A 16,264-nucleotide genomic window follows, 5' to 3' on the forward strand; every position below is an offset into this window, starting at 1 on the left:
GTGTATTAATCCTGTTAACGAAGTGTAAATACAATGTCATGCGTGATGGGACGTGACTTCCCAGCACTCTCACCAGAGCCTGGCTGGAGTTCCCAGCTGAAGCTGTGCAGAGGAGGGCTGGGGGGGACAGGGCCACACTGCAATTCTGCTTTTTGGTTAAACCACGTAAGAACAGTAATTGACACTTCTGCAACTTGGGAAAGAAAAAGGGGTCTGTTTGGAGTTGTGTAGTTGTGGCAGTAATTTCTAATTGGCCAGATTCTATGATTCTATCAAACTGAGTGAGTAGGGAGGAAGAAGGCTTTTCTTGATACTGACGGTTTTCTAAAAATTTTATTTGTTATTGCTTTGTACTTACTGTTCATAATTGTGTACAGAATAGAATGTATAAGCAGAGAGGATCCATATGAAAAGCTGACTGATTTTTTTTTTTGAAACAGGTATAAGATGAATGAGAAAATTAATATGGAAAAGGGCCTTTTGGAATATGACACTCTCTTCCAAATAATATTTTATGCAAAGCTTAAAAATAAGCATGTCAGAATATTTTCTGCTATACTGTGTTGGAACTGAGTTGGTGCTTTGACTTGAAATGCTGGGGGCTGAGTTGGAGAGGATGTATGTCGAGAGATTACCCCTCCTCTGAAAAATGCATATTTTATTAGTATCACAAGTCTCAACCCAAAAGTTGCATGTTTCCCTCTTTGCTGAGAAAATTAGCACACCAGCTTTGGGAAATACATTCTGAAAGTGCTCCTTTGATACAGCTCCAAAAGAGAGATGTGTGGTTTTATCTGCATCTTTGTGGGCAAGTGGGAACTTGTAGAAATATCTTCTGTACCTGTTCGCTCTCAGGTTTTTATTTCAAACTAGGAAGTAACTCTAAATATTGCTTGTAATGCAGAAATTATTGAGGGGGAGCAGGGTGTGATGCAGTTGTTCGTACTTTAACTTCCTTCACCTGTTTTTGAGGGTTCCTGTTCTTATCAAAAAGAAAAGGATCTTTTGCTGAAGGTTTCCAGAGAAATCCCTTGGCTTTTTTTTTTTTTTTTTTTTAATAGCTTTTCCTCATTTAAAAGGACAGCAAAGGGACTTTGGGATAGCCTGAGGGAAGCTCTTACTAAGAAGCTTTCCAAGAATCGTGGAAGATTTAAGTCTTTTCATGTCATACTGCAGAGACATCTGCTTGCTCTTCGCTCATCCCTCCTTTTGGACAGGTTTGCCATTAGGTTTTCATCTCAAACAGACAAAAAGAAATCTGTGAACTTCTCAGGCTTTGGATTAAATTGCTAGTCAAAGGTGAAATATTTCAGTGACAATAAAGGATAAAACAAGGTTAGTGGAGCCCTGGCTGGTGCAGTACAGGGAATGGAGAAGAGCGTCCTGTGCTGCACTGCTGATGGTGATGGTATTGGGGCAGTGATGGTTCTCCCGAAGCATAAATCAACAGACTTCATTGGCTTGTGGAGATTCTTTCAGCAGGAGGGACCCAAAGGGTGGCAAGGGTGGTGTAAATCTAATCAGCCCCAGTTAAAAGTATTTACACTGTGGTCCAGTTAGCTGCCCTGTTGCTGTTGCCCATGGCAGTAAGTGGAGTTCATTTAGGTTAGCGGAGGGCCTCCAGCATTAGAAGTGAAGTATGGGATAAAACAGACTGCTGAACAACTAAGACTGGCTTTTCCTGTGGTTATTTCTGTAATTGCTGTGAAATTTCTCCGGTTTTCATACGTGACTTCCCTCTCCTCTTCTGAATTACGGACAGTTGAATTGACCTTGATCTTGTTGTCCCTCAATAACATTGTTTTGCTAATATTTATTTAGTTTTTAGTGATTGTTCCTGGGTTTGAAGCAGGGAATTTGTTTTTCTGTTTGCAAAGTTATTCTAAGCAGGGCATTTATATATAGTGTTGAAACAGTCAGACCTTCTGGAAGTCTGCTGTTGTGCTGTGCCGTGGAGTACAGAAATCTTGCCAAGAATTGCCATCAAAGCCCAGGATTTCACCACAACACTGTGTTCATGGGGAACCAAATTAGCGTGTACACCTGATTCTTAATATTGGGACTAACAGAGAAGGTGCCTCTGGCTGGAGCTGAGTTTCTAAACTGAGGTTTTAAAATAGTGAAGGATCTTGTTGTAGTTTGTGCTTTGGTGTAGTGATGAGTAAGTGGAACTGAGAAAATCTAAATGTGGTGGTGGAAATTTTTTTTTTAAAAAAAATGTTTTGTGGAAAAGTAAACTTGGTGAAGAAAATGCAACTTAAACTGTCTTCTTGGTACATGTTTTAAAAATAAATGATTGACACCATGCATATTTGAAGCTTTTGATCATTGATGCAGAAGTTAAATGAACAGGACATACAACTGTGATTAATTATTGACAAAAGTCATTCCTTTCATATGTATAGTCCGTAGTTAGATGTGAAGGTTGAGTTCACTTGAATTCCAAAGTCAGAAAGTAATTCAAACAAGACTCCAGTTGATCAATGTCATACATGTGGTTCTATTTATTATGCAAATCTCTTCCAATATGTTTAAATCAACATGCGGTAGTGGGGTTCTTGTTTCTTCAGCAGAATATGTTTGTGGACTACCCAATTTGTGTTTTGCATGCTGCAGTTTGCATCTAATGTTTCATAGTCATGCTGTAATTATAAGTTAGTTTTTTTTTTTTAAAAAAAAAAAAAAAAAAAAAAAAGCAAATCCCCAAGCTTGTTTGTCATGTTCTATCTGCAAGTATTTGACCTTTTCACCTTGGGTCTTGGGATTAACTTGGAATAAATCACTCCTTTCTGAGGCATTTGTACTCGAACTGGTTAGCTGGGTACTTCAACGTCCATACCAATGATGGTACATGAACCTCATTTTGCTAAAGAGACCAGATGCTGTTTCATGACATGTTCTGTTTTTAACTGTCATTATTTCTTGTAAACATGCCAGTGTAAATTATACCAGGGAGGGAAGATTACCTCATAGATCTCCTAATAAAAGTTTGTTGGTTTTTTTCTTTAAAAAGGGCAAGGGAAGACCATCTGTAATTTAATTGCAAATTGAAGATAAATAGTGTTGTGAAATTTTAGTTTAAACAGTTGGGTTGAGGTTAAGCTTTGGGTTTTTTTTTTTTTTACAGACATATTTTTGCAATAAAATGGTATTGCAAATATTTTCAGGTATTTTGGACACTCAAAACCTGTGTGCATAGCAATAACCAGGTACTTAACAAAAAAGAGAAGGTAGCTTTGTCAAGTCTAGCACCTTGTCAAGTTAGTTTTATTATATTTCTTTCACCCTATAGCTGATCAGAACGAACATGCGTGTATTTCCCATATTGAGGGTATTTGATGTCTGAGACAGTTTGTTTTGGGTCATTGTGTGGGTTCTTGGTGCATTTCAATGAAGGAAGGACCAAGCAGGGTGAATAAATCCATGCCCTCAAGCTGGATCATTCTTCCTCTGCAGCTGCCAGCTTTCTGCTTTGTCTTTTGGCCTCTTGGCTTTTTGGAAATACACCTTTCATTGCCTCTCCTACCTGATTTATGTTTTTGGAATGTACAGATCTTACCAAATAATATTCAAATGATTTTTTTTTTTTCCTAAAACATTTTTTAAAAAAATGTGGTGGGGCTTCTGATGTTCTTGTTACCCTTGTGAGTCTACCCCTTGGCTTAAATGATGGAACTTTTTGCAGTTCTCCAAGTCAGTAGCAGTGATCTGCGCACTCATCTCTTTTTTCTTTTTTTTTTTAATCTTCTGTGGTGGTAAAATCCAACGCGTCTTTTTTATTGAAGCTTGTTGACATTAATAGAGAGTTCTCACATTTTGTTTCACGCACCAACACCCCTGCCAGTCAGGCATAATGCTTGCCTGAGACTGATGGTTTTCCCTGACCCCTGAGAATCTGGTGATCAGCTGAAACCTCCTTCTGTTGTACAGCCCTGGCTAGTTCTTCCTGCTGCCAAGTCTTGCAGAGAAAATGGCAAGTTTCATTTTTACCCATTTATCCATCTTTTGCAGGTAGTAATAAAGAAAGGAGTAGTGCATGCACAAGTGTGGGGAAAGGAGATGCAGGCATGTTCAAATTACACTACACAAACATATCATTAAACTATAGGAATGTATAGTTCAGGAATTAATTGTCAGGAACGAGTGTTTTGGAACAGAGCTGTGCAATATAAATGGTACTTGGGGATATGAAGAGGAATACAGGGTAACTTAGGTCTGTCATACAGTTTTAATTAATACTTAGTCAAAACTGTTTTGTGGAATCAGGCTTAACTGGAGTAGTCTTTCTTGATCTGATATTCCAGTTTTTGCATGGTAAGATGTGACTTGTTAGCTCAGCTGTAATGTTGCTGAGATATGGAGGCTATCAGTGTGATTATAAACTGACTAACGAGTTCTGTTACCACTCTAATGAGTGGTAATCCAAAGCATCAGATTGATAAATGCAAATTATTTGTTATCTTTACTGGGGAGGGAGTAGTGGTTAACCATACAGTGATATAATTTAAATCAGCCCTTGCATGTTTACATGCATTTGAAATAACTGTGAATCTTTATTACTGTTCCACGAGTGATGACCAAACTCGTAACTGTGTAAAGTTACAGAAGCATCACTTGGGAAATCTGTATTTTATGCTACCTGAAGAAGTAGGTTTGTGCAGAAAGGAACTGTTTAGTTTGTTGGCTTCTCATTATGGTCAGTTCTTTCATAGCGTGTTTCAGTTGGATGGCAATTTCTTCTCCTTTTCCACTACTTCCCAAGTCAGCAATGGTTCAAAGCAAAACCATGGGAATTGGTAGTTTACCATCAGGGCAAGTTAGGGAAGGATTCCCCTTCTGCGAAAGGCAGGTTTCTGGAGGTGGCGGTTTGATTCCTGCAGTTTTGGTGCTCTACAGACTTTCCAGGGGCTGGTGAAGAAGCTCTGGGACCTGGAACGAGGCAGTCACAACAGTGGTTGTATGTTCCACTCTGCTCTTGACAGCAGGGGAGGAGCCCAAGGCCAAGGCACTGCTTGTCAGCTCAGTTTGGCCGCTCATATCCAGACTGTGGTGATCCAACATCTTCTAGTGCTCACTGTAAAGGAAAAATTTTGCTTCCTACAGGAGGGTAGGAAGGAGAACAGCTAGGCCACGTTGTGGTCTGTTTTGAATGCCTTAATCATAAGGCTCCTAGAACAGGTCTGTTATGCTGTGTTCTTGATTGGAATATTGCTGCTGGTTTGTCTGCATCTTTTAAGGTTATTTTCACAGAATCACAGAATCATCTCGGTTGGAAAAGACCTTGAAGCTCCTCCAGTCCAACCATGAACCTCACACTGACCGTTCTCAACTCCACCAGATCCCTAAGCGCTATGTTTTGGCTTGGCATGCTGCAGAAAGTTCTCCCTGGCTTGCCTGGGTTGAGACTTGATTAAGTTTTCACGTGTTCCTGGTTTCTAGAGTGTCTTCCGGCTGGAGACAAGAAAACAGGGCAGTGGCTGCTCGGGTCAGGTGTCTCTACCCTGGGTGAATCCTGTGTCCCTGCCCGTTTAAATAGAGGGACACCTTTGGCTCAGACAGTCTCTGAACTAAATTGCTGTTGGTCTGCAGGGAAGATACATTCTTCTGCAAGCATCTCCTGTTCTTTACTATCATCTACTGGTCTCTGCCATAGTAAAAGGATATGCCATAGTTGAACTTTTTGTCTGACCTGGTGCAGCCATTTTATATGCTGATGTGGTAGTTTCTAAGCAATGCAGTAAATAATATGTATTCCAGCTGCACTGAATTACTTAAAAAGGGGGAATGTTTTTGGAGGACTGCAACAGCTCTAGAGACATGCTTTTTTTTTTTTTTTTTCCCCTCTCTCGCCCAGCTTTAAAGCATAGTTCATCCTTTGCCATCCTCTCTGTCCTCATCTTTCCCTTTTTTAGCTTGGAGCCTTTGTTTGGTCTAAGACTTCGATGATGTTTGACAAACGCTTTTCTGCTACTTCAGCATAAACAGCTCTTTCTGAGTTTAGGATGAGGTGGTAGCTAGAAGGTGCTGTTCATTTTTACTATTTCATAGTGCTTCAAATTGTTACCTGTTAATTGAAACTGTAGTGTTTAGTTCTAAAGTGCTTAGTTTGCTTATCCCAAGCATATTTAGTAATCCTTGGGTTTCCTTCTATGGTAAGAAATGCTGATATGATCATGGAGGAAAAAAGAAAAACACTTATAAGTGGTATTTGCTTTCTTAAACCTTTACTAGGTAAACCAGAATTGACAAGCAGTGGGTTGCAGGAAAATGGTTTGTGTGCTGCTTCCTGGTCAGACCTCACTGATGCAAGAGTTTTAACTGGTGTACAGCCCCGTCCAGTATAGATGTAAACCTGTGACTTTAATTTTTGATCATCTCAGATTACTTCAAATCATACAACAGGAGCCTAATGACCATAATGTCTTCTCTTGCAGCTGGAATACCAAAAGGTTAACCCCAGGTCTTCAGAATATCTGAATCTGAGCCTTTGGTTTTCCTTCTCCTTCCAGTGAGTGGGTGGGCTGCAGCTCAAGATTGTAATATACCAAGATACTTATTTTTTCAAAGTGTTTTCATGTAAATACACGTGTCCTGCTTCTATTTGTAGCTGAAATTTAAAGCGAGGTGATAAATAAAGATGGAGAAGTCTTCCAAATTCATGGCTAATATGTCTTTGTAATGTTGAGCAAAAGTAATCTATTTAGTGGGGAATAGAGATACAATGCAAAATACAAGTTTGCTTTGAGATTGTTTTTAGTTAGGCAGGGAAGGTTTGCTTACAGGTGACAGTTTCTTTAGTTAGTGAGGATACCTTCTAGAGGGGCAAGTTACTTCCAATTTTTTTATTCTCTGGATCAAAAGATATGATCAAATAGCCTTCTTTCTCTCCTGATTGGTGTTTCAGAGGGGAAATAATGGCTTGCAAAACCTTTGCTTGCTTACGGACACTGCGGTCAGGTGTAACTTTTCACCTGTTATTTCCTCTAACACTGGGAATTGATTGTAGCACCAGGACTGCTTCAGGGCTGTTGAATTACTGTGGAGTTGCACCTGATCTGCTTGGTAGGAGCATTCTGTGCGTGCGAATTCTGTGCATTCATCTGGTTTGCATGGGTTTGGAGAGGGTTAAATCACAATTCAGAGTATATGCTGCTTGGATTTGTAACGGAAACGTGGTTATCTGTTTGCCTTCAGTTAACTAGACCTTTATAGAAGGAGCAAAATGAGAAATGTTTTTGGAGGTAGAAAAGTGGAGCCTTATTTATCTTCTCTTGTGTGTGTGGACTTGTCAGTGAACTTGGAGCCGGGTGCAGCCCTAACGACTTTCTTTCCATTGGGAGCAATGATGAACTGAACTCAGCAGCTTTCCAGAAATGAACTCTTTCCCACCCCCAGTAGTCTTTATTTAATTTTATACTGACGCTGATAGTTGCAGTGTTGACATTAAGTATGGTGTGCAGTAAAAACCAGCATGTTTTTAGAACAGGCAAATATTCTCATTTACCTGGGTGGAGAAGTTACTCCTTGGTGACAACTGCAGTTGTTGACATTCAGTGTGATGAGCAGTCCAGGGCTTTTCTTGTAGAGAAGAAATATGTCATGGTAGGTGGGAAGCAGTTTAACTGTGTACAGACTGGAAGAGTCTTTTCACAACCCTGAAGGACTGGAGTTAGTTTGAGCTTACTAATGCCGGTGGAGGTGATACAGCTAGACTTGCTGCAGAGGGCACATCCACTCTGCAGTCTGGTAATTTCTCGTGTTCTTGAATTTTTGTATAATTTATCCAAACCCCTAGTATTTTTCATGCTGGGCTATCATTCTCATAAGATTGAGTGTGACTTTTGGTCTCATGTACCCAAAGCCTTAGCATGAAATTCTGTGCTGCAGACCATTAAATGTCATTGTACTGATGTTGTGAATGTTGTCCACTTTTACAGATGCCTTTGTAAATAGCCAGGAATGGACACTAAGCCGATCTGTACCAGAACTGAAAGTGGTGAGTTTATTTTTACTTCCATCTTTAAAAAACATGCTGAAAATGTTACGTACAAGTGAAAATCTTCTAAGCTTCATCAAATCTACTGTTGAAGAAAAAAATACAGAAAGCAATTTTTTTTAAAAAAGCAGTTTTCTTCAACAGAACTTATCTTTGTGAAGTTTATGTACTTTCTGTTTTTATAATCATGCTTCAAAGATCTATTTGTATTTCATTGCTGTTTGGACTTGTTTGGCTACATGAACCAGCTTCCTAGGGTGGTCTTCTCAGTAGGGAAATCTTACACTTCTGTAAGAGGAGGAAGTGGAAGTTAGCAGGTGATGCGTAAAACTCCTTTTATCTCACTGCAATAGCTTTTTTATAATTTCTTCATGACCAAATGTCTTTTCTCCCTCTTAAAAGAATTTAACTGAATTTATACTGAATAAAAAAAGAGACTCTTTTGAAGGTTCATATAGTGAATCAAAACCCATGTTTTTACTATAAGAATGAACAGTGATTTAATAGCTGCTTAAAATAACTTTTCCCCTGGCTGAGACATTTTCTGTATAAGTGAAAGAAAAGGCAAAAATAACAGAGACACAGATTGGGGGACTTTCCCAGATTTGCCCTTTAAGTGTTATGAACGTGGAAGCTGGAGATGTGGGCTGAAGCCTCCTTGTAGTGGATATCTGCTGTGGTTTAACCCCAGCTGGCAGCTCAGCCCCACGCAGCTGCTTGCTCACTCCCCGCTGGTGGGATGGGAGAGTGAATTGGAAGGGTAAAAGTGAGAAAACTCCTGGGTTGAGATAAAGACAGTTTAATAGGTAAAGCAAAAGCTGCACCCGGAAGCAAAGCAAAACAAGGGATTCATTCACCCCTTCCCATCAGCAGGGAGGTGCTCAGCCATCCCCAGGAAAGACGGGCTCTGCTTATGTGCTGAGCGTGATGACACACGGTCTGGGATATCCCTGGGGTCGGTTGGGGTCAGCTGTCTCGCCTGTGTCCCCTCCCAACTCCCTGTGCACCCCCAGTCTCCTCGCGGGTGGGGTGAGAGGCAGAAGAGGCCTTAACTCTGTGTGAGCACTGCTCAGCAATAGCAAAAACTTCCCCGTGTTATCAGCGCTGTTTCCAGCACGAATCCAAACCATAGCCTCAGACTAGCTACGATGAAGAAAATTAACTCTACCCCAAAACAAGCACAATATCAAACCAGCAACTTGTCAAGCCATCAGCACAGAGTTGTTGGGGCCATATTGCTGTGATATTTACCATGTGGAAGTTCAGATTTAATTAAACACAATTTCTCAAACCCTAAAAAATGACTTTGATTACAGATACAGAATTTGGTGTAATGCTTTTGGTAGGCATCTGTGCTCAGCTCCTGTTTTCTGTACCGTAACTGGACGAGCTGCTCTGATCCAAGCACCTGTTTGCCAAGTGGCAAAGTGAATTGGGCAAAACCATCTGAGTTAAAGAGTGGGCAGCTGGGACCATGCTTCACTAGCCCACTGCTCATGTGGTAAATGTCTTTTTCTGAATCTGAGTTGTAATAGCATTTACAGAGGTGAGAGAAAGCATAGGTCAAACTTAACATGATAAATACACTTACACAGACTGGCATTTGAATAAAAGCAGCTTCCTCATGACTACAGTTATGTTTCTGTTTTGATTTCAGCAGTGTACAAGGTAAGTAGAAGAAAAATATGGGAGTCATAATACAGGAAGGGCCTGCAGAGGGCCACCAGGTTTAACTGATGGCGTAATTTGGAAGACAGATACCTCCCAAAATACCTCTCATGATAAAACACAAAGAATTTAGGACTGGAAGGTGTTGGTTGGATACGAGTCCAGTCCACTGTGGTATTAGCTAGCTTATGCTGGGGAGGATCTACAGAGGGTTTTCTTGTTCATCCCTTCCCCTTCTCTTAACCCTACTAATTCCCAGCACCCACTAATAAACCTGGGGCTTGCAGGTGAGGCCAAAGCTGCAGTTATGATGTCTTGTAATACAGAACACAAACAATTGCCGAGCATTAGGTAGTGGTCTCGGGGTACAGATGTTTCTTGTGGTACCATTGCTGCATTATGTGAATACTTGTCTCGCCTGTCTTGCTCCCATATTGTCTGAACCAGTGGCAGGAAAATAAACTTCGGCTGTGTGGCTGCTGTAGAGAATTGATTTTAAGTGGTCAGTGTCAATGAGCCTCAAGATTACTGCCCGAGGCTTCAGTTTGTATAGCCCTGGATAAAAGCAGAACTCTTATTACAAAAATAATAATTTGATTATTCCACTGCAAATTGTTGAAGCTAGCAGCACCGGCTGTGGCTGTGAACTTGAGCTCCAGCAGGAAGGGCAAATTAGGCACTCTGTCTGAAATGTGCTCTGCCTTTCCTGTACACCTGCCCTTGGGAAGGAGTTGGTGCAGGGATACATCTCCGTGTCGGTCCCCTGCTCCCAGCCTCAGCCTCAGCGCTCGCTTATGGCCGAGGAAGGAAAGCGCCACGTGAAAAGCCAAACCTGCCTCTTCTACCACAGCGCTGTCATTACGCTCACCACTAAGGATAACTGTGGGTGCCTTGCTTTAGCTTGTGGCCGTGTTGGGGATGTCAGAGGTATGAGAAGTGTGGAGTATTTGCTCCTGTCGCCACACAGTGCGTACAGGGGAGATGAGGCTTAACGTTGCACGGTTATGGAGGGAGCCCCAGCTGTAGCTGCTTGAGCAGGCTGTACTCAGCAGGAGAAGATGGTTAGTAGCTCACTGGGAGAGATTGTCTTCTCTACAGAGGCTGGGCAGTCCTTAAATTGAGGTTGGTATTTTGATTTTTATAGCAGCTGTTATACCCTTAGGCTTTACAGAAATTTAAGGGGAACAGAAATGGACTCTGGGAGAGCAGAGGAAGCACACAGGGTTTCAATAAAGAAAAGCCAATGGATGTATTTTTCAATATACTTTCGAGGAAAGAATACCAGTTTTTCCCTCTGCCCTCTTTCTTAGTAATACACGTTGAGCTTAATTCCTTTTCCATTTTCAGAAGCGTATTTGTTTCTGCTGATCACGTACTACCACAGAGTTTTACTTAGAGATGTCGATGCTTCTGTTGCAGTCAAGTGCATGCTAGGCCAGCTGGGTGAGACCAGTCCCTTTCCCGAGCAATGGTGGTGTTCCTGGATCCCATTTATCCAAACGTAAAATACGGATGTGTTAGGCAGAATAAATACGAGATCTCTTTGGACAAAATAATTTCATTTGCTCCAAAAGCACAGTCAAACTTCTATGCTGAATAGCTTTACAGTGGTAAATGCCATCAATACATTTATGCATTTTTTACAAATGGGCTTTAGTAGGATGTGGGCATAGTGGTTTGGATTTATTTTACAGCATGTCTGGCACATGCAAATAAATGATTCAGTGTTGCACAAGCCATAACTGACAGAGCATTGTGTTGTAGCCTTGTTAGCTGAATTTTCTCATTTCTGAACTGGGTTAGGGTGGTATTTTTGTTCCATAACATGCTTGTCATAACTTTTGTGCATTTCACGTGTATCCATAAATAAATAGAAATGACTCAGATTGTTTGTATATAAAATATGGGAGACAGGAATATGACTACTGTAAAAACATGCTGGCATATTTGTCATACTGTGGGGGATCGTCCTTAAAACAAGTCTTAATCCTGATTAAGAGAGAAATTGTATTAAAAGTCAGATTTTTCCTGCATAAAGCTTATTGCTCCTGGTTTTCAAAGGTTAATAGTGGGCAGAGACCCGGAGCAGTAATTAATGCCAAGCACTTGCACTGAACAACAGAAGGCCAATTCTGCTAGATTTTAATTTCATGTACTAGTTTCGTATCTGGCAGAAAAGAGATGGCTGCCTTGTCTCTTCAGATGCAGGCACTGAGGTGAGATCTTAAGGAATCCTCTCTCTTACCAGAGGAGAAGAGGAAGAGGTAGATATCTCCTGAATGCTTTCTGAAGTAGTTGTCTAGGGAAAAAATAAAGCTGTGCTGCAAATGTAGATTTTATAGTCAGGTTTGAGGAAACTTGCTTTGGGTTCATGTGATTTTCGAGAAGTTAACATTAGTAGTACTCTTCACACAAAACGAACTGTGTTAATGCTTTTTTCATGTTCACTTTTTTTACCATTTAAGCTCCTAAAGAACTTTTGTCAGTTTAGTGGGTTGTTTGAAACTGATTTAAAAATGTAAATCCACAAACTTACCTGTTAAGAAACAATTAAATATTCTGATGAAGAAAATCAAGTTTCTGCATTATCTTTAAAACGCCAACACTTTTTGCTCTTGACCGTGAGACAACGTATGGAAATGAATAAAAGGAGAAAGTGGGAGGAAATACACTGCCTTTCTTTGAGGATTGTGCATGGTTTTTAATAATATATCTTAAGGGAAGAAAGCTCTAGTTTTGCTGTATGAGTTATTGAAGTGGTTTCTTATTTGAAATACCCATCTCACTCCTCCTGATCAGGGCTTTCTGCATCAGTTTGTAGCATCACGTTTAATAATGCTCTTCTGGCCAGGCACTGTGGTCTTTCTGGGTGCCCGTAAGGAGGAACCTACTGGAGAACCTGAAGTGCTGTAAAATTACATATGCTGATATGGTCTTTGGGATACTTGGAAACAGAAGTATAAAATTGTATTCTCAAATCAGTAGATGTCTTTCAAATATTTAGGATTTCTAACTAAACACAGTAACGTGTCCCAGCTACGGCAAAGGATGTAGCATGTTCACTCTCACTGGAGCCCAGGTTGATGCTTTTCTGTTGTTCCTCACAGTTTTGCCCTCTGACTGGTTACGTATTTGGCACTGGTATAATATAAAATTGTATTAATTTGCATACATGTGGGACTAGTCACTTGTAAGTGAAGGTTTCAGTATCTGTGTGAGGGTGTTTGTATATCCTGATATAGTGGATTTTTTTTTTGTGGGTGTATTGGTGCTACACTAGTTTGCTACCAGACAGGTCAGAAACAGCTTCGACATGTTGTTTCCAAAGGTTTAGAGCTGCTGCATCTAAAGTGAAAACATAAAACACTCTTTTCTGTCAGTATTTTCCTAGCAAGCCGATTTCAAGCTTGCTTGCTTTCCAATTCTTCAGAATAGTGCTTGGAAAGGGCCTTAGCCTGGCTGTTTATCTTCAGAGGTATGTCTAATCTACTGATTTACAGATGGGATTTTTGGTTTGCTTGCCCTTTTTGGCCCAGACTATCATAATATAGAGCTGGTGGGGAAGAAGAGAGAGGAGGATGCTTGCCTTGGGAATGTGGTGTTCAGCTTCTGCTCCAGGGTGAAGATGCTGCTGTAGTGAATACAGGCTACTGATGAGCTGTGTGCTGAAGAAAACAGGCAGCTAGCAAGCAGTTTGGTTAATCTCCTTTTAAAAGTTAGAAATCTGTTGAAATCTGGAAAACTGTGTCTTGACTGTTCTGATTTAATAAAAAAAAAAAAAGTTTTCACATGCTAAATCTTAACTATTTGAGCGGTCGTGAATCCTGAACAGTGAGAAATACATCATTCTAGGCAAAGCAAAAAAGGTGGGAAGTAACCTTTCTTCAGGAGGCTTTGTATGGAAAGGGAGAGGGTATCGATTTTGTGAGGAGAACAGGTGGGGTGCAAAGACCAAGCTGTTCTTCACAGGATGTCCTCAGGCATCGTGGTTTTGTTGACTGAGAAATATGGAGGGTTGTTTGAAAATTTTCTTATTTATGGAAATATATGAGTAGACAAGCTTACTGTAGGTTATTGGCATACAATGGAGGGAAAAGTAATTCACTTAGGAGGTTGCTTGATGTTTTGGGGTTAAAGGACATATGTTAGAGATGGTATTTTCTTCCTGTTACCTCTCACGTGATGTCTGGTTGAACACTGGAGAAAGCTGAAATGATGTTGTGGCTAAGTCAAGCATTCAGAAAGGAAATACAGGATTTGGATGTCAGTGTAATATTGCTTTACTTTTTGTTCTTTGTATGGGCAGGTGGAAGTCCCAAGCTGTTTTTCTGCCCCTTCTGATTTCCCTATACATTGAATGGGGGAATTGGGGATCAGTGTTAATAATAAAAAAAATTAGCTAATCAATATTGTCTGTTTTCTTGTGCCATACAGAATCTTAGGCCTTTACTTACTGCCCCACTATTCACGTTCTTTTTGAATACAGCAACTCATTTCTGCATTAATTTTTCTTTAGGTCTTGTCACTTCATTTTCAGTAACACACCATATACTTTCGCAATGCTTCTGTGAGATGAAAGAAAAAGCTTGGAAACACGGGTGCTGGAGGGAGAGGAGTTTCATTTCTCCTAATAGCTTGTGCTCAAGGTGAAAGATGTTGAGCCAGAACCGAACCCCAGCACGGTCCCACCACGTGTAGGACCCAAACCCCAGCGCAGTCCCACACCACTCACTCGCAGCTATTGTCTCTCTCACGTTGGGAAAACAGGGAAGTCGCAGTGACCTCATGTTGTAGTTTTTCCTGAGTAGATTGCCCACAGGACTTAAATGAACTGTGTACCCAAAATGTTCAGTTGCTCAAACCAAGAGACTTTCTGTCTAGACTTACTCAAGACCTTTGCTTTCAGGCAGTAAGTGTGGGCATCTTGGAGGCCACAGCCTTGTCGTGTTGCAGGTCTGGCCTGCTTGCAAAGCAGGGTGTGTGGAGTGTGCTAGTCATTCAGGAGGTCTGAGGCATCAGCTGTGTCCTTTTGTTGTTGGTGTTTAGCATCCTGTGTGATGAAGTTTATCAGGTAGATGATATCAGGCACCTGTAGAAGTTACTCTTCTCCCTAGAGAGGTTATTGGTTGCTTTTTCTTTTCTGTGAAGTTGCAGAAGTGCATCTTCTTAAGAAGGTATCTTCTGTAACTTCTGGGTTCCAAGTGAAGCTTACTAGTCTTGAAGGGAAAAATAGCTCTGATAAATGGTTTTCTCTTGGCCAACCCTGAATGAAGCTCCACAGTGTGTTTCCAGAGAGTGTTGTCCCGTGGAGATGGGGTCTGAGAACACAGGGTTAGGTAGCCGCAGAGGTGATGTTTGCCTCTGTCACGTACCTTGCACTTAATTTTAGTTGTAGACGTCTTGGTGTGTACTAGCGTGGCCTGTAATTTCTCTTAGCTATAAGTTAGATTAAAAGCTTCCAGTGTGGTTAGCTGGTTTAAACACTCTTCGAAGTCAGCTCAAAGCCCAATAAACAGGTACGTGTGTGTGTTGTCCAACCTCTTGGTCTGTGGCTTCCTTTTTATTTTTGTGGGACTGCTCATTGATGGCAGCTATGCCTACAGTGGGTTTCTTGTTTTATATTTCTTTTTTGTCTTTTTTTTTTTTTTTTGATTACAAACTGTCTGTTCAGATTCTTTTCTGCTAACGTGAACAAGTCAAGATTGTAAAGCTTCCTGTAACGTTAGGCCAGCCTGGGATCTGGTGTCTCTTTTTTTCCCTGCCTTTTCTGCCCCTCACACCCCCAAGTTAGGTCATGATTTATTGGTGTTTGCTATTACTTTTGAGATCTGGTTTGGGGTTCTTGGGGTTTTTTCCTCCACTGTAGCCCACACTGTTCATCACACTTAAAGCTTATGCTATTGTAGGGGCTGAAGGGTGATGCGAGACTGGCTTCCATTTACCTCTGCCTAAGGTGATGCCTTATCTGAGCTTTTCTTGCGTATCAGCTGTAGAGATAAAGTGGACATCCTGTGCAGCGCCGTTACCCTTGTCTTAACTGAAAGTTGTTCTGAATTGCAAAAAATAAATAATTTTTTCCCTCCCCTCGACTCCACAGCTGTCACTGGGTTAGTTTAAGGTGGCACTACTCTGTTTTAAGTAATTTTTGGTAAGGAGGATAGTTTCTTAACGGTTAGGATTAAAAAATGGAGTAGAGAGTATGCATTAATGTGTAACTTGTTCATGCTGCCCCTGTCAATTTGGCATACTTGGGCAGATCAGCAGAGTTCATCCTCTCTCCAGGGATCTTATGTTCTGAACCTTTTGGTTAGGGTCAAGATAAACATGTAAGAACAGAGTAGGCTTAGGTTTGTTTAAAGATTGAAATAAGTTTCCATCGCCTCCTCCAAAATCTAAGTACAATGTCTTCAGAGATGACAACTGAGCAAGATATCTGAAACATAAGGAGGTATGTTCTCCAAGCCGTCTAGTCCCCTGGACTGTGCGGAGCCCGGCAGGCAGCCAGGCTTGGACCTTGCTTGCTGCATCTGTCAGTCTGCTTCTGGTTGGTGGTCAGGCCTGGGGACAGATCAGCAGGACTTGTGTTGGCCAGTAAGGCAA

The 16,264-nt window shown here is 41.0% G+C and overlaps 1 protein-coding gene across 9 annotated transcripts in view; it reads left to right on the plus strand.

Moving 5' to 3' along the window:
• Positions 1-16,264, plus strand: part of AGAP1 (ArfGAP with GTPase domain, ankyrin repeat and PH domain 1) — a 398,735-nt gene that overhangs the window by 117,881 nt on the left and 264,590 nt on the right. For all 9 annotated transcript variants that reach the window (XM_074872505.1, XM_074872508.1, XM_074872512.1 and 6 more), the window contains exon 2: positions 7,938-7,996. In XM_074872505.1, coding sequence (XP_074728606.1) covers positions 7,938-7,996 — 59 coding nt within the window. The remainder of the gene's footprint in view (positions 1-7,937; positions 7,997-16,264) is intronic.

The sequence above is a fragment of the Strix uralensis genome, chromosome 6 (genome assembly GCF_047716275.1).
Source record: "Strix uralensis isolate ZFMK-TIS-50842 chromosome 6, bStrUra1, whole genome shotgun sequence".
NCBI classification, from domain to species: domain Eukaryota; kingdom Metazoa; phylum Chordata; class Aves; order Strigiformes; family Strigidae; genus Strix; species Strix uralensis.